At 36.3% G+C, this 24,636-nt stretch overlaps 1 protein-coding gene across 10 annotated transcripts in view; it reads left to right on the top strand.

Annotated features, from left to right (window-relative positions):
• Nucleotides 1–24,636, top strand: part of CPED1 (cadherin like and PC-esterase domain containing 1) — a 303,529-nt gene that overhangs the window by 41,267 nt on the left and 237,626 nt on the right. For all 10 annotated transcript variants that reach the window (XM_082400010.1, XM_082400009.1, XM_082400002.1 and 7 more), the window contains one exon: nucleotides 19,791–19,897. In XM_082400010.1, the coding sequence (XP_082256136.1) occupies nucleotides 19,791–19,897 (107 nt within the window). The remainder of the gene's footprint in view (nucleotides 1–19,790; nucleotides 19,898–24,636) is intronic.

The raw sequence follows: 24,636 nt of genomic DNA on the forward strand, positions 1-24,636 counted from the left end.
CCACAGTTTGGGAGACAAAGACTTAAGGAAAAGTAATTTTTTTTCCCTTGTTAATCTCTCTCTAATTAACTCTCAATAATCAGATTTTCACCCCACCAAAATTGTCTTTTCAGAATTTACCAAGAAATTCCTTTTTGTTACAAAATCCAGCCACCATATTTACAATTGCATTACTTTTGGTAGAAGAGCATGTTTGAGCATGGGTGGAATGTAAATTAGGCTTTAATGTAAGTTCTCAATTTCCTTGATCTTACTCTAGCAGTGTTTCCCAAACTTGGTGAAATGTGTGTATCAGTGGAATAAATACCTATCCTAACACTGAGGGGGCGCTACGTGCTCCGGGATTTTCTTACAAACCCTTTTCTCTCTTAACTTCCTTGATAGTGCCCTTGCCTGCTTCTCCCACCTTTCTGACCCTTCCTTCTTTATGTTTTTCCTCCAAATATGAGCCTTCTCCAGGACATTTATCCCTAGCCATCTTTTTTTCCTCCTGTCTTGATACTCCCTCAAGACATCTTTCTACAGATTCAGTGATCTCCTCTGGGGAACTCCTCAGTGGTTGCCAGAGGCTGGGGCTGGTGATCAAAGGGTACAAGCTTCCAGTCATAAATAAGTTCTGGAGATGTAATATATAGCACGGTAACTAGAGTTATGGTACTGTATCGTCTATTTGAAAGTCGTTAAGACAGTAGATTGTAAAGGTTCTCCTTATCAAAAAAATGTATAACTATGTGTGGTGATGGATGTTAGCTAGACTTATTATGGTTATCATTTAACAACATATATATATATACACACACACATACCCAGAGAGAGAGAGAGAGAATCATTATGTTGTACACTTGAAACTAATATAATGTTAGATGTCATTTATATCTCAAAAAAAATATTCCACTTGGGATAGAACCTCTAAATAATGTTGAATCCTAATCTGTCTCCTATAGGCAAAGTTTTGAGAAAGCATAGATTTTCCAGGTACCTGGTAGTTTTGATTTGTGTGTCCCAGGGCCTCAGCATATATAAATAATGGATAATGCATGATGCTTCCATTCTGTGGGTCTTGCCAGCCACGTTCCTCTGACTAGTACGGCATTCCCTCACCTCCTAGGCTCTAAAGCTCGTCATCAGGTCCTCTCTCTCCTTCAGCCACAGCACATATCAGGCACCATGAGCCCTGTAAGGTAGGCCTTCTCTTGGCCATGACTCCACACTCCTTACAGTTACTGGGCCTCTTTGGTGGTATCACAGTAACTATTACTCTCCCAGATGCTCGTCTCTGCCTTCTGTTATACAACCCCACCACACGTGCCAGTTTCATATTCCACAAGCACACCTCTGCTCACATCACTTTCCTGTGCAGAAGTGTTTAATGATTTCTTATTTCCTCCTAAACAGAACGCACATTTCTTACCCCAGCATTCGGAGCCATGGAGTCAGACATCTCCATATCCCTGCGGTAGCATGGCTCTCAGGCTTGTCCTCATACTTGAATTACCCAGGGAATATAAAAATTAAAGAAGCCAATGCCCAGGCCCCACTTCAGAAAATTATATCAGAATTTGGGGGGAAGGGATTGGATCTGGGTATCACTTATTTTTTTTTTTTTTTTAATTCTTAACTTTATGGCCTAAAGTTCTTATTTTACCTGAGTTCTTTTTAAAAACTTTATCTTATTGAGGTATTGTTGATTTACAATGTTGTGTTAATTTCTACTGTACAGCACAGTGATTCAGTTATACATATATATGCATTCTTTTTCATATTCTTTTCTATTATAGTTTATCACAGGATGTTGAATAGAGTTCCCTGTGCTATCCAGTAGGACCTTGTTGTTTATCCATTCTATTTATAATAGTTTACATCTGCTAATCCCAAACTCCCAATCCATCCCTCCTCTCCCCCTCTGCAACCTCGTCTATCTATGTCTGTGAGTCAGTTTCTGTTTCATAGATAAGTTCATATGTGTCATATTTTAGATTCCACATATAAATGATATCATATGGTATTTGTCTTTCTCTTTCTGACTTACTTCACTTAGTATGATAATCTCTAGGTCCATCCATGTTGCTACAAATGGCATTATTTCATTCTTTTTTATGGCTGAGTAATATTCCATTGTATATATATACCACCTCTTCTTTATCCATTCATCTGTTGATGGACATTTAGGTTGTTTCCAAGTCCTGACTATTGTAAACAACGCTGCAATGAACATAGGGGTGCGTGTATCTTTTTGAATTATAGTTTTCTCTGGATATTGGGTATTACTTTTTTTTAAAAGCTTCCCAGGTGATATTAATGTGTGGGCAGAATGGAGAACCACTTTGATTGGGCTACTCACCTTTGCCTGATCACATTTCAAAGCTTTCTACTTTGCAGTGCTATTGAAGCTTTTGTCTCCTAGAATTTCCTCCTTTCTGCCATTTGTTAAAATCCAAATTAATATATAAATTCACCCATAAATTCCCCTCAAACTAGAAATGGTAAACAAGTTAACTAAAGCCCCATCACACATTAGTCATATACCTCTGATGCCTAGATTATGCTTTGTTATATTTTTATAATTTTTGTCTGTTACTCTCATCTCCCCTTCTATATGACAAACTTCTTGTAGAACAGGGAGTATTTTATTCATCTTTTTATTCAGTATCCTGCATAGGACAGTGCCTTGTGTATACCTAGTAGGTACACAATTAAATGAATAAGCAATTGAAAAAATAAACCTACAAATATACTAATAAAAGAGCTGAATATTTCCTTCAGATATTCAAGCATCATTTGCTTCTTTGAAGTTTAGAGAAAAGATAGTGAGTGCTTGATAGGAAATAGTTGTATTGTAGAGCAAAATGAACTGTGCTTCAGAATGTGTCTGAGCAAAACCAACTGAAGAACAGAACTCACATGCCCACTGCCTCTAGTGAAAGTTCTCTGTAACCTTGTTTCAGAGTCAGTCAAGCCAGTGATGTCTCTGTTTTCAAAGAAAGAAGAATTCTGCCAATAGCTAATAATAACCTTTAATAATAATAACTCATTTCAGCTCTTTGTCTAAGGAAAAACATGAAAGTCATATGTGAATCTCATCATCTCTGCAACAAAATGATCTATTTAGAGCAGGGAACTCTTGGAATTTAAAAAATCTGTTTAGCATTCCATCTCGTTATCAGAGTGACCAAATAAGTGATTAAGGGGTGTAGAGGACAGAAATGACTCTCAGGGGGCCCTGCTTCTCTAATTGCTAGCTCTGTATTTTATACTTACCAGAAGGTAAAGGGAATCCTTCCCTGAATGTTTGCTTAAGGAACATGGTTTTGGCAAAGTTTGACCATAGTATCTACCAATTTGCTAGGACTATGATTCTCAAACTTAGTATGCATTAGAATCATCTGGAAGGTTTGTCAAATCACAGATTGCTGGGCCCTACTTCCAGTTGATCTGATTCAGTAAGAATAGGGAGGTGGGTTAAGAAATAATAAGTTCCCAGGTAATGCTAATGTGTTGGTCCTGGACCACTTGTTGAAAACTACTGTCCTAGGTATTTCTTTATTACAGATTTTCAGTGTTTCTTCCAGAAGCACAAAGATGTTCTGCCTGTTTGCTATTTTAAGTATTTAGTGGCCAAGCAGTTCCCCATTTGCCTTGCTAGGACCCTGAATCAACCTTCTACCTTGGTGAGAAGCCCCCTCCTAAATTTACATAGATGCTAAACCCATTAATTGTGAGTTAACATGCAAAGCCTTGGTACATGTTAGCTTAATTCTTTACAGTCAAGACCAGTGATCGCATTTAAAAATGATAGCAACAAGTAGCTGAATTTAAACTGTCTTTGGACATGTTGGGCTTGCTTGAAGATAGTGGGATCAAGGTAAAAATGTGGACAGATAATTTATTCCAAATGATAGTTATATGCTCCCAAAGAGAAGCAAGATGGTACTGTGGAAGAGAGGAATACTGGCTTGGGTTGCAATGTCTATGTGAAACCATGACTAAGTTACTTAATTTCTTAGATTCCTTTCATTTTACAGAAGATGAAGATTTTTGGATTAGATGATATTTAAGATCTAGTTCAACTGGAAAATATATAAAAACAATAATAAAGAATGAGGGAGATTACCTAAAATGCCACCAACAAAGACAGTTAATTTGGGACACATTTCTTTATAAGTTTTTTATACATTTTATACAATTTTCTAGTTTGCTTTTTTACCATACTATTATATCAGAAATACATGCCGTAAAAACTTTGTAAATGTTATTTCAAGGGCTACATAAAATTATATTACTGGATGTATTTAATATTTACTTAATTTAATGTCCTTAATCTTTCCCATATTGTTAGATATTTATGATATTTTTAATGTTTTGCTATTGTAAATATTGCACTCACAAAATTGTTGTTGTTCTATGGAAGTATAGCATGGAAATCCAAGTTCACAGCTGTAGTATAAAACAGATTAAGATTCTGCTGGAAATTGGTACTTGCATCGTGGTAGGAATGCTGGGAATGCCAAGATGGCAGGCACATTCCATGGTAATCTGAAGGCTCATCTGAGAGAGCCAATATCAGGAATAACAAGTGTTTGCCCTTCCATTGGTTTGTTTGCTCAAGGATTCCTGTTCATTATTTGTTCATTTTTGGAGAAACAGCATAATAAGGGTATCAGGAAGACCTTACTCTGTGTTGTCTGAAATCTCGAACTCATAACTGTACACAGCATGACTATAGCACCCTGAGACTGATTTTGTTTCCTGTCTTATGGAAAGAAATACTATTACTTTGTCACGTTGAGTATTTTACATCAATTTTCATCAGAGACATTTTGAATTTTAAAATGATTGAGATCTATGTTAATTTTATGTATTTTTTCATTTGTATAAAGCAGTTGATTGGCATCTTACAGTACTTTGAAAGGTGTACAATGTTTGAAAAGACTCAACGTCTGTTTTTCTTAGAAAATAATAGTTCTTTATTTGGATGCATATTCTAACCACATTTTTAGAAAATAGTTTTCCCATTTATAAAGATGTTGTATGTTTATGGTAGAATATTGAATCAAACCGTTGCAAGTACAAAGATGAAAGCGAAAATCACCCCAAATCCCACCACCCAGAGATAACTCAGTTACACAACGTTGTGCATGTTTCCAGGCATCTCTCTAACAAGAACACACACACACAAACACACACACACCCACACACACACACACATTTACATCCTGACTTCTTGCCTCCTGTCTCTTTTACAATAGTTTACCCCACATGTTTTAACAGATACTTTTTTTTTTCAAAATTTTTTGGCTGCCACATGCAAGTTGCGGGATCTTAGTTCCTCGACCAGGGGTCGAACCCGGGGCCCCAGCAATGGAAGCACAGAGTCCTAACCACTGGAGCACCAGGGAATTCCTGAGACATTTTTAATATTTTGATAAAAATAAAGACTGTGATAAAAGTATTGTCATATCAATGTAGTTTTTAAGGATTGTGATAAATTGTTATATCATTAGTTTTAAGTTAGCCTTTTTTGATCATTAACTAAATGCACTGTGCTATGTAGTTTATATACATTAACTTATTGAATTCTCACTTCTAGTCCACAAGGTAGCTATTTCTGTTTCACAGATGAGGAACTGAACAGTGTATATCATAAATGGTGGAGTTAAGGTTTGACCCAAGGACTGTCTTTCTCCAAACCTGAGTCTTTGACCACAATATCATACTAGTTTCTTGAAAGTGTATGGAAAGTATTTGCTTTATTCTGTTTTGTGTTTTATTGTATGGGTATACCATAGTTTTTTAACCAAGTTCTTCTTGACAGATATTTAGAATTTTTTCAGCTTGTTAATATAAAATCCAACTTTACTACCATATTTGTTTATATTGCTTTTTTGAGATTTGGGTATAATGTGGAATTGTTGTATCAATGGGTAAAATATTAAAACTGTGGTTCTTCCTGCCACATTCCTCTACAAAATGATGGTTCCTATTTTTACTTTCATCAGCAGTGCTAGTTCTCCATGGATCTTCAGTATTAGACGTTATCACATTTTTTAATCTGAGAAGTTAAAAATGTCACATCATTTAAATTCTTTCATAGGAAAGGAAGCTTTACTTACACATCAATTTTAAAATATTTCTATTTTTCTAAGTGCTGTTTTTTAAATTTAATTTTTTATTTGTAAATCTTTTTTATACAAAGGATATGAATAAGCAGTTTATATTTTCATATCTAAATGTCAAAACAAAGGAGAAAATATCATGAAGTTCACAAAAAGCTACAGAAAGACCATTTAAAGTATAGCATATCACTTTACAGTCCCAGGACTGGCAAATTTCAAAACTGGTGATATCACCTGTTGCTGGTAGACATTCCAGGAAAGGAAGCTCTCATACATTGCTTGTGGAAATGTGAAATATTGTAGCCTTTTTTTGGAAAGCAATCAGGAAAATCTATAACATTTAAAATACTTATAGTTTCTAAGCCAACAATATTATTCTTGGGAATCAATTTGACAGAAGTTAAAGCATTAAAAGATAATTAAATATATACATAAATCTTAAAATTAGCACTGTCAAAGAAATAAAGAAAATGGTTTTAAATAAGGACAGTCAAAACAAGGGAAATGAGATTACACTACAAATTTTGAGTAATAAATAGAGAGAAAAATAGCAAATTATGTTCCTAGAGTCTCTGGAGAGGTGGAAAACTCATGTTAAGAGATTAGAGGAAACACCAATTTTGCAGAATTCTATTAAAATATGTGGGAAAAATGTGCTTCATAGATGTGTAGGAACAATACACTTTAATAATACGGTACACTTTAATATACTTGGCATAGTTTCATATGGGCTTAAGTGTTCTTCATCTCATAGATGACAGCATTATTAGCCTGAGGAGACACTTCTGATACCCCCTTGGCTTCTGGGAGCAGGGCCAATTTTAAGAAAATTATGAAGTGGATGAAATGGGTTTTAGGCAACAGCTCTGCTTACCCATTACCCAAATCCCTCCTTACCTAAAGCACCCACTTTAGGGTCCCACAGGGTTGGCCTAACTAGTCAGGTCACACCTACCACATGGGGCTCATTGCTACTCACTCATGAAAATGTACCTTCCTTCATCATCAGTTTCAGGGCTCAAGATGTCACATATTCTAGCAAATGCACTTGTACTGCCAATGAGAGAAAACTGATCCCAGTTCTAGATAATGTGTATGAATTTTAACTGAGGGCTCGTGCTGATGAAGTCCTCTGTTTCCCTTAGATCAAAACCACCAAATGGTGTCTGTTGAGTTAACATACTCTCCTTCTACCGTAAGAAGGCCTATTAACAAAACATGAGGGGGTGATGCAGAATTGAGAGGGAAGATTATTTTCTGTGTTTTCTAAATTCTACTCATACCGCCCTATTCAGAAGCCTTAAATAATAGGCGGCAAGACATATAGAAGACGTCACATTGCTTCTTGAGTTTATCATCGAGAATCGCAAATTTATCTGCCTGTATCTTACCTCCCACCCACCTATCTATTCATTAAACAACAAATACTTATGTAAAGCTTATCAAGTACTAGGCACTGTCCTAAGCACTTTACAAATATTCACTCATTTAATTTTCATAATATCCTCCCAAGAGTGGTATTAGTATCACTACGAGATCTGAGTTTTAGGCCTCACATCTGCTTTTTGGAATGACCTTGAACAAGCTCATTAGATCATCTATTGCTTGGTATGAAAATGGAAGATAAGACCTGTCCCATAAATATCTCACAGAAATATTATGATTGGTTTAAGCAAATCTCCAAAGATTATTGAAAATAATGCTTTATGAATAAGAGCTGTGTAATCCTAAAATACTTGTGGCATTAAGTAATAGGCCATTGAGAGAATTGATTCTTTTTCTCATGTTAGTGAACTATATTTTCTTAAGGCTTGATTCTCATCTGTGCTGAATTAGTGTGTAATTATTCTTAGAATAAATTTTAAATCAATGACTCCCACCTCCCTCTCAGATTGCTTGAAGTCCCCAGTGCATTATTATACAATGTTAAACCAGATATGATTAGGTTTTATTCACTGCATTTTAAAGAAGTCATGCAAAATGACTTTGAATAAATCAGGAAGAAGGAGTAATATTTGGTTAAATGAAGTGTCACCACACTAATTATACACTAAAACCTCCTGCACTGTTCTGTGGAATTTGGTACAAGGAGTGTCTATCAAAAACTCAAGTCAAGTACTCAAGTAATAAAAGAACCCATTTTCAAGCATCCTCCTCATAACAAGGATTATGACGAGGACATTATAGCCAGGCATCAGAATATTATATAATAGACACTAAACACGTTTTATTTAACACATGTTTATTAAACATGAGGTAGGTGTAGGATACTAAAATTGGTGTGATGGAGAGAGAGCATTATAAGAATGAGTGAAACCTTTCAAGGAACTATAGGGCAGAGGTGTATATCAGTGTTTCTCAAATTCACATGTGCATACTGGGGATTTTGCTACTGACAAATCTGATTTGGTGAGGTCTAAGTTGGGGACTGAAATTTTTCATTTCTAACAAGCTTTCACTATATGAAAACGTTACAGATCCAAGGATAATTTTTGAGTAGGAAAGATGTGCATGTTTAACTGCAATATAAGATACAATAGGAGCAGTATGAAGAACAGAAATAAAATGTTCTGAGAGAACAGAAAAGGAAGGGACCAATTCTGAATGTGGGGGTCTAGGAAGGTGTCACAAGTGAATACTTGATATGTGACGATGATTTCTCAAGTAGATTTTAGAGGGAAGAGCATTCATCAGTATGAGCTGCGTGCTAGGGCACACAGGTCTAAAAGTGTATGGATCATATGGTAGCTCTATTTTTAGTACTTTTTTAAGGAACCTCCATACTGTTCTCCATAGTGGCTGTACCAATTTACATTCCTACCAACAGTGTAGGAGGGTTGCCTTTTCTCCACACCCTCTCCAGCATTGATTGTTTATAGATGTTTTGATGAAGGCCATTCTTACTGGTGTGAGGTGATACCTCATTATAGTTTTGATTTGCATTTCTCTGATAATTAGTGATGTTGAGCATCTTTTCATGTGCCTCTTGGCCATCTGTATGTCTTTTTTGGAGAAATGTCTATTTAGATCTTCTGCCCATTTTTTGATTAGGTTTTTGTTTTTTTGATATTGAGTTGCATGAGCTGTTTGTGTATTTTGGAGATTAATCCCTTGCCACTCCTGGGCATATATCTGGAGAAAACCATAATTCAGAAAGATATGTGTATCCCAGTGTTCATTGCAGCACTGTTTACAATAACCAGGATATGGAAGCAACCTAAATGTCCATCGATAGAGGAATGGATAAAGAAGATGTGGTATATATATACAATGAAATATTACTCAGCCATAAAAAAGAACAAAATAATGCCATTTGCAGTGACACGGGTGGACCTAGAGATTGTCATACTGAGTGAAGTAAGTCAGACAGAGAAAGACAAATTAAAAAATATAAAAGAATGGTACAAATGAACCTATTTACAAAACAGAAATAGACTCACAGATGTAAAAAACAAACTTATGGTTACCAAGGGGGAAAGGGAGGTGGGAGGTATAAATTGGGAGATTGGGATTGACATATACACACTACTATATATAAAACAGATAACTAATAAGGACCTACTGTATAGTACAAGGAACTCTACTCAATACTCTGTAATGACCTATATAGGAATAGGATCTAAAAAAAAGTGGATATATGTATATGTATAATTGATTCACTTTGCTGTACAGCAGAAACTAACACAACATTGTAAATCAACTCTACTCCAATAAAAATTAATTGAAAAATAAATAAAAGTGTATGGAGTCTCAGGGGCCAACAAGGGTCCATGTGGCTGAGAAGAAGTGGGGTTTGGGGAGTGCTGCTTTGAGGGAAAGAGCTAGAGAACTAGGTTGGGGCAGGTGTGAAGGATCTCTGTTGCTTTGCTAAGGAATTTGATCTGTATTGTGCTGGCAATGATAAGATCTGTGTTTTCAGAGGATGATTGTGGCTTCATGGAGGAAAATGGATTAATGAAGGGAAAAGAAATAGAAGCAGGGCGACTAATTAGGAGACTTTGCAGAGATAGTGAGATCTTAGATTTAGAGACTATGATAGGATTTGGAAAGGTCAGGAAATATTTAAGAAATTCTAATTTAGGTTGGATGGGAATTGGAGATCAATGGGAAGTGGAATGAGAGACAAGTACTAGTTGAAGTTGATGTTACGCTTTCTAGCTTGAGGGGAGAGAAGGTGACTACACCTTTGAGGGTAATAAAACTGGAAGGACGGACAGGTTTTTGGCAGGAGATACAGGTTCTGATTCATATGTGTTCAGCAGGGCATCTGTCTTAGGATGTAACTGGAGATCTGAAACATAAGAAAGGTTAAGAAATGTAAATTTGAGAGTCAGTGGCAGGAAAGCAATAGCTAAAGCAATGAATGTAAATAAAAATCACCAAAGGAGTTGAATTTAGAGAGAAATGGTAACAAGTGAAATGAAAGGCTAGAAATTTGGGCAGCTGCATGTATTGAGGAGGGTTTCAAACCCTGAACTTGATCTATTTTTCAGTCTTCTGTATTTTAAATACCATCGGAATTGTCTTTATCAGAGAATCCATCTTGTATAGAAAGGAATTATTTTTCACTTTCTGCATTGTAGTGCAGATTGGTTTTGTAATACAACATTCTTAGTATAAAATACTTGGTGAGCTTTGTAATTAATATGTGTCTAGTTACAGCCATATACTTAACAGTCATCATCTTTTTTTCTCCAGAGAATATGTTTATTCTGATTTTTTTTTTAAAAACTAAAGTCCATACTTCATTCAGATTTTTAAACTTTTTACCTAATGTCCTTTTTCTGTTCCAAGATCCCATCCAGGATACATTACATTTAGTTGTCGTGTTTCCTTAGGCTTCTCTTGGTTGTGACCGTTTCTCAGACTTCATTTGCTTTTGATGACCTTGGCAGTTTTGAGAAGAACTGGTCAGGTGTTTTGATGTTCCTCAATTGGGTCATGCCTGGTATTTTCTGATTAGTGTAGGGTTATGGTTGGGGGAGTAAGACCACGGAGGTAAAATTCTCATCATATCATATCAAGGTTATAGACTATCCACATGACTTATCACTGTTGATATTAGCCTTAATCACCTGACAGGTAGTGTTTGTCAGGTTTTTCCACTGCAAATTATACTTTTATTTCCCGTTTCCATACTGGACTCTTTGGAAGGGTGTCACTGTGAGCAATTCATGCCGAAGGACTAGGGAGTTGCGATCTACCTCCTTGAGTCTGTAGTAGCGATGAAAATTTTGTTTGATATTTTTCCACACCAGAGATTTGTCTCTTCCTCCCCATTTACTTTTTTATTCAATAATTTGTTTATATCAGTATGGACTAGTGGATATTTATTTTATACCAATATTACTTTACTTATTTTTTGCTCAAATTGTTCCAGTTTTGACCATTGGCTCCCGTGCCCCTTTAACATACCTCCGTCACTGCTTTTGTTCATTTGTTCGTTTGCTTGTTTGGTTTTGAGCTCTTCCTCATTTTCTGGCACTGTGATGCTCTAGACTCATCTTGTACACTTACTTTCCCAGCCCTTGAATCAGCCATACCTCCAAGGACCCCTGGTTCCTCTTATTGGAGAGTGGAATTAGAAACCAATATCTGAGTGTTAGGTGCAGTCTGAGTTTTAAATTGCTGCAGAGTTTATTTCTTTTAAGGTCTCCTAAGCTGGTGAGAATTCCAGACTTGGAGAAATTTGGTAAAATGCAATAATGAGAGTTTTCTCCCAGACAAACAATAGTCTTGAAGCAGTAAAAGTTTAAACACACATGCACACACATCTAATCAGTTATACTTCAATAGAAGACTATATAAGTGGAATGAAAATCTTTTTTAAAAAAAGCCACTTTAAAAAAAGAGAACAAATGTATGGATACCAAGGGGGAAAAGGGGTGGGGTGAGAGGAATTGGAAGATTGGGATTGATACATATACACTACTGATACTATGTATAAAATAGGCAACTAATGAGAACGTACTGTATAGCACAGGGAACTCTACTTAATTCACTGTGGTGACCGAAATGAGAAGGAAATCCAAAAAAGAGGGGATATATATATATATATATATATATATATATAACCAATTCATTTTGCCATACAGTAGAAATGAACACAACATTGTAAAGCAACTATACTTCAATAAAAATTATTAAAAAAAAAAAAACCTATGGGACTTCCCTGATTGTCCAGTGGTTAAGACTCTGAGCTCCCAATGCAGGGGGCCTGGGTTCGATCCTTGGTCAGGGAACTAGATCCTGCGTGCTGCAACTAAAGATCCTGCATGCCGCAACTAAGAGCACACATGCTGCAACTAAGACCGGGTACAGCCAAATAAATAAACAAATATTAAGAAAAAAAACAGAAAACAAACAAAAAAACCTATGGAAGGAAACTTTAGCAAGCCTTCTAAAGTAAGCATTTCTTGAGTTTATTTCATAGAAATACACTGATATATTTCTTTTCATGCTCTTCTTAATGAAAAGTTTCTTTAGAGCAGGAGTCTTAACTTTTGCAAAAGTTTAAGCATAATATTGCTTTCTTGAGCTTGTGAGTAGGTTAGAAAAATTTCAGGAGTTCAAAACTCTTCACAGAAACAATCTCCAAACCTCTCTTAGGGCAGAAAGCTGGTTTAGAATTTCTCTGTGGTGAAACACAAAGTTTTCATCATCAGCTCTTAGAGGTTAAGGAGCCAGAGGCATAACAAGCAAAAATCCATGACCAGAGTCTTGGGGCAAGAAACCAGATTTAATTAGATTTTGTGACCATGTTACATAATGCATTGAAAATCTCAAGTTTCAATATATATGATTTCTTTTAAAATGAATTCTGAAAATTGAAATATATAATCCAATAAACATCTACTAAGTGTCTAGTATAATCAGCATTATATACAAGAACTTGAATGTTTGTTGTCCTTAAAGAAAAGCCATGAATAAAATTAATTAAGCATGGGTAGATCCATCATATTAAGAATACAGTTAAGGGAACAGATTAATGCAGCTTGGTTCAGGAATGGCTAATTTATATTCAAACAATCTTGTGGTAGAATCAAGCATAGAACCCAATTTATTATTAATAAGTTAATAATGTATTCAATAATGTAAACTATCTACTAAGTCTGCTAAAAGAAGGATACAGAGAAAGGAAGACTTTGTTATGTGATAAGAATCTTATAGTTGTGAAGAAAAGGGTGTACAAAGGGAACAGTGAACATGTGAAATATCCTCATGTTATAAAGGAATATTATGTATTAGTTAATAATTGTTATATTATAAAGGAATATTATGTATTATTTAAAAATTAAACATTTCAGTATTTCACACTGAAATAAAACAAATTTTAGGAAATCACACTACTGTATCTTTAAGGAATATAATAGTATAATACTATGAATAAGTAAATGAGACTTGGCTTTAGTAGCTATGTATCTTAAAAGTTCCTGGACAAATTTCTTTTCCAAGTCATACTTTATAAATCTTTTCTGCTTCAATCAAATGTATGTGTTCACAGAAAAGTTTCTAATAAGTAAAGCACTTGGAATCTGCTATTAGTTTTCAGAATTAATATTACAATTCTTTAAATGCAATGACTGGTTACCTTTGTTTTTCTTATGTACTTCTCTCCTTCATTCTTACTAAGAACCAAATGTATCTTTATGTCCTTTTTAAAAAAACTACTCTAATATTTTTTCTTATTATTCATCCATTTTTAACTTTTACAAAAATATTTCAATATCCTAGCATTTTATTGAGTCTTAGTTATTGGTCTACTGCTCACATTCAGTTATTCATTCATTTATGCATTTAGCAAATAGGTAGCAAATACTTGTTAAATTCCAGCCACTGTTGTAGATACTGAGAATACAGCAGTGATTAAAATAGGCCCTGTTCTGCCCTCCTGAAGCTCACATTCAAATGGGGAGAGACAGACAATAAACAAATAGATAAGAAATACATAATGTGTCAGATGATGATAGATGCTATGGAGAAAAATAAAGCAGGAATAGACTTGTCATTCCTTGAGAATAAACAGCATTTATAAGAATGATGCTATCTCAGAGCTCTCCGTTGTTCTCTGGGTTGAATTACTGATCCAGTAGACTTTATCAGTGAGGAGGTCATCTGAGAGCCAGGAACGATTGTGTGCTTTACATGGCAGCCTGACTATGAGAGGCTGGAAATATTCTAAAGGCAGCCTCACTCCTTAGGGCAGATGCTTGATTAAAACAGAAACAAGAACAAAAACCTTTTAAAATAGCTCTTACTTTTAACACTGAGATGTTAGGTGGTTCCTGAGAACGCTAAACTATAGTCAGTGCCATATTATGTGTGAATTAATAAAGCTGGACCCTGACATCTCCTTCTAAAATTGTCTGTGGAGTTTTCATTGCTTCCAGACCCAACCCTATGGAGGCATGATAATGAGCAATAATGTTCTTCAGTTTGTGGGGAGAATCCTATAGATTTTTCATGTTGAGATGGAGAATGGAACATCCATATCCTGTTTTCTTAGAACTATGTCCTGTGACCTCTCTATTTAAGGGCTTGGCTAGCCTGATCTGGGAGCTTGTCCTGCTCTGGTTTCTTTGTGACAGGGAAAGAAATCATTTTAACCATCAAAAAAAATCTGAGAAACTTTTAGAGGTTTCTTTTCAAAAGTAGGTGGAAACCCAGTTAATATTTATAGTTCCTGAGTACATGTGCAGTTGAGAGCTATCTCCTTTTACACATGAATATTTCTCTTACTTCAATTACCAGTGGTATCACTAATAATGTTTTAGGGTGCTATTGCTGGGTGAGGGTCTAGGAATACCTGAGTTATACCTGTTATAGTCTTTTTCCTCCAAGGTCCCAAAGGAAAATAGACACTGGACAGTAGTTGAGAAAATACCAAAGCTAGATAGTTCCTCTTTGTCTCAGTTTCTTCTTCTGTAAAGTATGTGTAATAATAGTTTCTACTCCACAGGGTTGTTGGAAGTTCTGCATAAGTTAATACATATAAGGCATCAAAAGCTAAGTGTCTCTGTTGCCTCCCTGTTTTTTGAAGCAATAATGATGTAATGATCACAAACATGGCTGCTGGAGCGAGACTTCCTGTATTCAAATTCTCTTCCCATCACAAACTAGATGGCTGACCTTGGGCAAGTTATTTAACCTTTCTGCACTTAAAAAAAAAAGAAAAAGTATATCTAGCAGGGTATTGTATAAAATAAATTAATTAATGCAAATACTTGGAACAGTACCTGGCATACTCTAAGTACTCAAGAACTAATTGCTGTTGATTTATTACCACTACTACTGCTACTATTCCTTATTTATTAGTGTGGCCTTGGCACCCAAATCCTAATGCAGTATTCTAAAGGGTTAGGCTGAGTCACATAAAGGTCTCCTTTCCTTATGCCAGGAAAACCTAAGAAGCCATCATCCAAATTGGCCAGGATCTGCTTTGCCTGTTTTTTCCCCAATCCAAATCTTTTTTTTTTTTTAAGTTACTTTTTATTGGAGTATAGTTGCTTTACAATGTTGTGTTAGTTTCAATCCAAATCTGACTTCTCTGCTCTTACACTAATGTCGACCTTCAGGGGACAGAAGAAACACATCAAGTAAGACCAACACCAAAAATGTTTGCCTCAGTGCTTAGAAAGAGCCTGTCCTGAGCCACGTATAACTGTGGCAACAGCCCTGAGACAGACTGAATGTGGAAAGAGTCCAAAGAGAGAGTGTGAACAAGAAAGAAATGAAGGCAGGTCCACCTAAGAGTGGGACCTGGTCCACTTTAGCAATCCAACCAAGAAGACATAAGGGAAAAAGATGGCTACAGGCCAATCGTTTTTTTCCAGGCTTGTTAGAGAAAGAATGACTCTAAGAGATCACACTTCAGTCCTTGCCAACTTTAACATGGCCAACCAAATGTCTTTGGAGTTGAAGTGACCTTATTCAACCTTGCGAAAGAGCATGGCCAAAGATGGAAATCAAAGGGTATGTTCAGACATCCTTTAAAGACCAACTGAGCAAATATCAACTGCCTATAGTCATCTCAACAAAACCAATTTACCTAATGAACAAGCCTAATTCATTGAGAGCTAGAACATGGAACATCAACTTGCTGAATGAACAATTCATGGAAAACTGACAAACCAGTGTTTTATACCAGTTCTAAGGACTGCTTGCTGCTACTAAAGGCAGAGCCCAGGCAGAGTTTGGGCCAGGTCGGGCCACTAAGGTAAACTACAGAAAATGTGGGAAGCTGGCCTCAGCTGTCAGTGGCTGCCTTGTAGGATATGAACCCAAAACTTCTAAGTTTTCAAATGAAAGCTGAAATCTGGATTTTCATGTGAATTGTGCTGACATATGCATTTTGACAAACGTTTAAAATTAAAAACAAAAACAAAACAAACACTGTGCAGACCAAATGCACCCTAAATGCGGGCATTACTCCCCCTGTGTTCCTGCAGTCTGCAGTCTCTGCTGTACGCATTGTCCACTAAACACTCATGCTTCTAGGTTGTTGAGCGTGGCCCCAAAGCTTCACAGTATATAGTAATTTGTAATCTTGTTGAGGAACAAATTTGTATCCCAGATGCTACAAGGTTGACTTCTGAATGTTATTTACTTCACTAGTGAGTATGCTTTGCTCTCTGCCCAGTTTCTAGATTTCAGTATGGTTTTGGGAGTTTTTTAAACCAAGCTTGAATTCATAGCACCACTCATAAAACAAATAAAGCTTTTTTCTTTAAAAAAAGGGCTGTGGGAATCAGGCAAGGGAGTAGATTTCTAGATAGAAATGAAGAGAAATTGAAAAAGTCGACTTTAACTAGAAAATTTAACTAGGAAATAGAGATTTGGAAGTTTGATGTAGAATTCAGCAAGGGTAACAATAGGAATTTTGAGTGGAAACAATCAGCATTTTTTTCAGACCATGGTAGCAAGAATTAGGCAGAAGGACATGAAGAGATCGCTGAAAATTTTTGGTTATACTTTACTTCATTTTAAGAGGAAATTGATGTGCTATACGGTATTTTTGAAATATTAACTTTTAACTTAAAATATTAATTAAATATTTTTGAGAGATGAGGGGTAACCTTATGAATGTCAAGAAATTGTGTGATGCTTTATAAGTTAGCCTAAATTCTTTTTGATGTTTAGATCCCTTATTGCTGCTAAGGGCAGTGACTGTCTGCCCTTTTGTTTTGCTCTTTGCTTTCATATTTCTAGTACAGTGTTCAGCTCAGAGGAGGTTCTTAATAAACTGAATACTTTGAATTAGTTAAATGTGTCTCCAGTTTCAAACATTTATGGTTTAAATATATATTTCTTTGTCTCAATTCTAGAAATTGTGTGTATGCCTTGGGTAGTGAAGGGGGGCATGCTTCAGACTTAGAGGAATATAAAAAACATACTGTTTTTTAACACCCAAACAATGCAGCCCATAATATGAAATTCCTCTCTCTCTGCCTATTCTTATCTTCTTAAAATATTTAGTTGTGTATATTATAACAGGAAGTTTCCTCTAGGGTTTTAGTGTTTCCTGGGCTAGAAGTAATATCGAATGAAAATAGTCTCTGTGTTTTCCCTTTTGAATCCATATCAAAAGGTTTTGGCTGAAAATGCCAGGTGCACATTTAAAATAAAGTATTGGAATCATCATAGAGTATTAGGTTTTGGCCATTGGAATCTGCTTGTAGTTTCCTTCAAAGTGAGAGTGCATGGGACAGGGTAGACCCTTGACACCTAAGGCCTGATGGCTATTACCTGGATGAGCTCTCTCCCAACTCCCAGTCACCAGCATCATTTCTCCTTGTTCTTTTGAACTATTGTGCTATCTTCCAGCATCTTGAGATACATCAAGCAAACGGAGAAGCTCTAGGACAAGAGCTCAGTTAACTTGAGTTCAGTTGTCTGGATCCTTTTGTTTGGCAGAGAGGTTTCCCTTCCAGCAACGGGACAACTATAGAGGGACCAATAGCTCAGACAGCACAGGACTTGTCAAATGGAAAAGGACTTGGTTAGTGGAGAGTGAAATTTCATTCCTAATTGTCATAGATATTCTTCCTCATCAACTTTTTTTTTTCCTGTATAATTCTTCTTTGAAAGCATTATGCTCTCAAGTGAGAAATTCTAGGAAATTTTTAAAAGATAGCATTTGGAGGCATTGGATATTTTCTAGCTTTTTGAAGCCACTAATAACGCAGGAACTGACTTGTGAGGTCTGGCATAAATAGTTACTTGAAGGAACATTTATCTTAGTATTGATCAACAAAAGATGCCATGTGTACAGCAATTGCTTCATTTTCTAAACCGACTTTCCATCCAAAATGGAGAAAGTTTCCCAGGTAGTACCAATTCTTTTATATATTACTTAGTGTTCTTTTTCTGTTTTTTTTTTTTTTTTTTTTTTTGAGATAGATATTTCTATATTGTTTCTGAAGTAATGTGTTTACTACCCTATCATTAGCTAGTTATTCATTCATGCATTTAACAAATATTTCTAAAGCAGCAATTATATGCAAGGTAAGCTGATACAAATTTATGTAAATAGATCCAAAAGAATAAGGGAAAATAAACCCATATATAGCCACATAAATGTTAATTTTTAAGTGTTCAATTACTTATGCAAGAATGTACTCTGCTGAGATTATTTTGGCAAGTAACTATGATTTATTGGCAAAGAACTTTGTTCTTGGTGAAATATCATTTCTTTGGTCTGTGTTATACTCTGTATTTTAGAGTCAACTCTGTCTATAACTAGAACACAAATTCCTTTTAGACTAAACCTATCTTAAGTTTTTCATTAAATTTTATTTTCTACCTAACACAACTTTTTCTTTGTAAGAAAACTTATAAGAGCATTTTTTAAAAATTTATTTATTTTTGGCTGCGTTGAGTCTTCATTGCGGTGCGCAGGCTTCTTATCGCGGTGGCTTCTCTTGTTGCGGAGCATGGGCTCTGGGCACGCGGGCTTCAGTAGCTGTGGCTTGCGGGCTCTAGAGCGCAGGCTCAGTAGCTGTGGCTTGCGGGCTGTAGAGCGCAGGCTCAGTAGCTGTGGCTTGCGGGCTGTAGAGCGCAGGCTCAGTAGCTGTGGCTTGCGGGCTCTAGAGCGCAGGCTCAGTAGCCGTGGCGCACGGGCTTAGTAGCTCCACGCATGTGGGATCTTCCCAGACCAGGGCTCGCACCCGTGTACCCTCCACTGGCAGGCGGATTCTTAACCACTGCACCACCAGGGAAGCCCCTTAAGAGCATTTTTGATTTTCAAGATCTATGAAAAGTAAGGGTAATACGGAGGCCCAGAGCAAAATGTTCGATGTTTTGACTTCATAGCGTTATAACTCTCTCATCTCTTAAAAGACTTTATAATTTTCTTTCCTCCCAATCTCTGATTAAGATTTTATGAATTTATAAAATTAGTGATTTGAAACATTCTAATTTTAGTCTTTTAAAGGAATTTTATGATATAACTTAAGATAATTGGATTTTCCCTAGGATACAATATTAAAGTGTTACTTCTGCTTAATTAGAAAAGGTGAATTTTAGTTACTTTGAATATATACTTTTAAGTATATTCAGAATCATTGTTACTTGTGTTTTAGGATTTAAATAATTACATTCTTTAATCTGAAGAAGTAAATGGTGCCTTTAAAAATCTGATAAGAAGTTGTTTGTTTTTCCATACTCTTTTGCTATTAGGTGATTTGGGCTCTTGGGATCTGCTCGTTTGCCTGTCTTCTAGGAAAGCTGGTGGAAAACCTTGCATATCTGAGGAGGACATGTGCCAGTTAGGTTTACATCAAAAGGTAAACATTCTTTTTCAAAATGTGCACAGATTTTATCAGACCTATGAATATTAACACCAGTACTTCCTGGTCCATAATGTTGAAAAAAAAAAAAAGTCTTGAAAAACTGGAACCGTTGCATCTTTGGAGAAAGTTTCAATGGCCATGCCTTATACACTTTACCATAAAATTTCACCATTTGGGTTTGATAAGACCCCCTTCAACTTCAGCTGCTACCAATAAGGATCCAGTTTTACCTAGTGGGACCCAAAACTTGACCTTGAAATACATAGCCTATGGAGTGTTGCTTACCCTGGCCACCTGTCCATCCAAAGTAGTAAAAATTTTATTTACTAGATCCCTGTTTTGACTTTTCAAACTTAAATTGATATCCTGAATTATAACAAATTTATATAGTTTTTAAATTAACTTTAAAAATTGACATCCTATATCTACTATCGTGTGTAAACTTTTATAAATGCTTCTAGAAAAATTAACTAAAAATTATCAGATGCCTGCAATGTGCTAGTCAGTGAGCTGGAAAATTTGCATATGCTCTATTTTTGGTAACTTTAACAAATCTGTGAGAAAAGTGTCAAAGCCAATAGCTATTTTTTCAGTAGTAAAAGAGTACTATAGTAGCTACCGTGATCATTTGATATTTCTGCAATTGACAGTTGTGATCACTCCTTCCTTCTAACTCTTTCCTTTCTTGACCTTTAGACTGAGCACATTCTTTCGCTTCTTCTCGTACATCTTTGGCCATCCTTTCTGTGTCCTTCAGAGCCACCTTTTCTCTGTCCGTTCTTTAAATGCCTCTGTTCCTCAGCACCACCCCTAACGTTTCACCTACCATTTGTAGTTGATGACTCCCAAATCTACATCTAAAGTTCAAAGCAGTTTCCCGTGCTTCAGGCTTGTGTGTGTAACTACCCACTGAACATCTCTACTTAGATGTCACATAGGACCTCAGACTCAACGTAGAGAAAATGAATTCATTATTTTCCCTGGTAAACTCACTTCTGCACTTGCATTTAGAAGCTCTGCAGAACTGCTCTGCTGGTCATGAGCGTGATTAACCACTCTTGTCACTTCCTAAGATAGAAATCTGGCCTTCACCTTTGAGCCCTTCCTCTCTCTTGTCATCTGCATTCTATCAGTCATGAATACTAAGGAATTTAACTTCTAAATAGTTCTCAAATATCTTACCTACTCTCCATACTTACTGCCTTTATTCTGGTCAGACAGTCACCATGTATAACCAGGACAATTGCTGAATCCTCCTCACTGATTTTTCTGAAGCAAGTGTTTTGCCCCTGAAATCCATCGGGCTCTCAGTTATCAGAGTGAAAAATAGAAAATGCTGAATTAACCTGGTTACTCCTGTGCTTAAAATCTTGCATGGCTTCCCATCAGCTACAGGATAAAGTTGACAATATTTGCTGTGTGTATCAGTCAACCTCCCAGCAGGAAACAGATGCCATACTCCAAAGGATTTAACTGAAGAGAAACTAATGAAAGAGCTATTTACAGAGCTTTTGGCAGGATAAGAGAAACAAAAAAGATTAGAGGCACCCAGGGACCAACAACATCATAAGGTTTTACCACCCTTGGTCTGAAGAAGGGTGTGTACAATAGAAGGAATTGTATAGCAAAACCAGATAAGAGCCGGAGCCAAGAAAGAGGGATCCGTGGAAAGGAGCTATAAACATAGGGGAATGTAGCCATTACCAAATCATAGCCCTGCAGAGAGGAAGCCAGGAAGATAAGTATTCAGCCTCTCTCTACTCCCACCTTCCAATCTCTTGCCAAGGCCTCCTCCTGAGAACGATTCTAAGTGCTTACATATTTGTTTATATACATTCTTTACATATGAAGAGACTGAAGCACAGAGAGATTAAGAAAATTACTTAAGTCGTTCTAGCTAATAAATGAAGCATCTAGGATTCAAACTCTGGAAGTCTGACTTTAAATTCTGTGTTCTTAACCATATCACTATAGAACCTTTCTAAATAAATATTTAGCTGCTGCACTTAAAGCCTACTCTAATGAATATTCTTAAAGAATACACAAATTCTAAATGATACATTTAGATAACTGTCACTTTGGAGCATGAATAATTTGAAGTTTTGTGAACCATGACTTATTTATGTAAACATAAGTATTCAAAACAGAAGTTGCTTCAGATTTGTTGGGTATGTGTTAGGATTGTTAATGACCTTAGAATGAACAAAGAAAGGGCACCTGCTCAAATGAGGATTACTCACCACTTCAGAGCTTTGGAATTTAAATGCTTAATGAAAATGATCTTAAGGTCTGTTATAGATCATGAATGACCAGGAGTCTCTCTAGCCAGGAGGAAAGTAACAGGAATTTAAAACTGTATTGGTCCGTGTGATGCTGAAACTGAAGCAAGGTCCACTATTTGGGGTGACACTAAGTTTAGTAAGTGGGGCTCTATCTCACCTCTAACAGGTCCTGGTATTTCTAGAGCAGAGAAATTCGTTTCTAGTTCTGAATGTTTGTAGGATTAGCAGTCCCTGAATCTGGGATGCTGTTTTTAGTACTTGGAGCACTGAGAACTACTGAAATGGCTCTTATTTTACAGCTTGCTAGGACATTTTCAGGTGACCGTGATGGAGTGATAATTACCTGGGAGAGACATGGATGATAATAAGACTGTATTTTCTTTGATTAGCTGGTTCCCTTCTTGCCATTAATTCTCTTCCTTATGGATGATACTGAACAGCTTTCAGAGAAGGTCTGATTTTTGATACAAGATGTGAGCATCTGTACAGATCTAATGAAGAAAAAGGACAGTTCCCTAAGATACAGTGTGACATGTGTGTCACTCTCAATGTTCATGAGTGACCAAAAAAAATTTTTTTCCCTGGGTGCTTTCTTACACTTTATATAAATAGCTCATGTCACATGTCTACTTTCCTTAATGAGTTAATGGTATTACTGTAGTTTTAGTTTTTTTGAGTTATAAACACTTTCTGAATGTTTATAATTAACATCATACTGTTGCTCTTATTAATGAAATATGTCTCAAAATAAGAATGATTTTTTTTTTTTTTTACTTTTGCTTCTGACGGTATGTAATGAAAACAATTTAGATTACCACAGAGTAGGATTGAAATATTTTTAAATGCACATTTCCTTTCTCCCAGTTTGATCTCAGAAATATTCTAGGGCCCAAATGTCATTATCATTTTTTTATATGCATTCTAATCCTTTCAAAGATGCAGAAACTTCTGTGCCAAGAAAAACAGCTGTCTATATAAAATATACATGCGCGCACTTGCACACGCACACACACACACACACACATAAAGCATTCGAACCCAGTACAAAATCGGTATATATTAAAAATGACTGTTTGGGTGGTAATGATGTGTCAGTGTAGCTTCATCAGCTGTAACAGATGAAACACTCTGGGGGAGATGTTGGTAATGGGGGAGGCTGTGTGTGGGTCTGGGGAGTGGGTATATGGGAAATCTCTGTACCTTCTGTTCAATTTTGCTGTGAACTTAAGTTCTATTAAAAAAAATTATTGCAGTATTAAGCTGGAGAAGCTCATCGTATAAAAGTCAGCTAATCCCAGTGAAAACTTCTTTATGTTCCACTTGATAATGATGCAAATCTTACATATTTTATGATGTACATAAAAATAAGAATAAAAAGCACTAGGATATTGAAGAGCATTATTAGGTTTAACAATTAAAAAGTTCATTAAGAAAGTTAGTATGTGTAATAAAGTTGATTTAGCACAGCTGTAGGACCCATAGCCTTGTATGTGTTTATTTTTTTGTGCCAAGTTATTTAGTTTAACTGCTTAGCTTGGTGCTCAGTTCCAGAGTAGAACGGAGATGATATCTCTAGTGTCACGTGTCACCATGGTCATGTCATCTTCTTCTACTCTGTGAATTCCAAAGATGTGCTTTGGAGGAAAGAGCAGTGGAAGAGGTCATTGGGTAGGGGATGGGAAAGTGAGAGCAGTTGCTTCCTTTGGCTTGGCTCTGGTTTTTTGAAGCAAATGCTTTGTTGACCCTGAGTCGGTTCATCGTTGTGACCCAAGGTCTCATGTGAAAAGTCATCTCTCTGATATGACACAACAACTACCCTTGTATCTGAAATCTGTGCAAGCTGTACTCTGTCTTTGCAGCATTTACACACACTCTTCTGGCCTGTTAGTTCAGTTACTGTGATCCATTTAACCAGGGCTCTGCTAGTGCTTTCAGTTTGTAGAGGTCAGGAGGGCATACCAAGGATGCTCTACACGTCTGCAAGGCCAGCACATTTACTCTGAGCCCTTCAAGAAGTGGGAGAAGGTTTTCAATAGGACCTGTGTCCATACACAGCCTTCACTACTACTTACCTAATGCTGCTTCTTTTTCTTGGCCCTTCTATCGTTAAAGATTCTATTTAGTCAATAGCAACTGAGTGATTTTTTTCCTTAAGTGGAGGAAAATGGTTCAAGTTTATTGACTTTTAAACCTTTTCACAATCTAATTTAGAAAGGCTCTTTGTGTGTTAACAATAACAGCAAAACCCCCAAGCCTCTAGGATGGGTTCCCCAGACCTTTGCAATCATGCTCTGTCCCTCCCTCCAGCCTGTCTTAGGCTGAACTGAAAACTTCAGGACTTTATGAAAGCCCTTCTTCTTTTCCTACATTTAGACTCTAAAACTGATCACTTTTGAATTTGAGAAACGTAGACATCCCTAAAATCTACAGTGTACTATACACTTTTCTCAA

The sequence above is a fragment of the Balaenoptera borealis genome (assembly GCF_965194805.1).
Source record: "Balaenoptera borealis genome assembly, chromosome: 7".
Classification (NCBI taxonomy): Eukaryota; Metazoa; Chordata; class Mammalia; order Artiodactyla; family Balaenopteridae; genus Balaenoptera; species Balaenoptera borealis.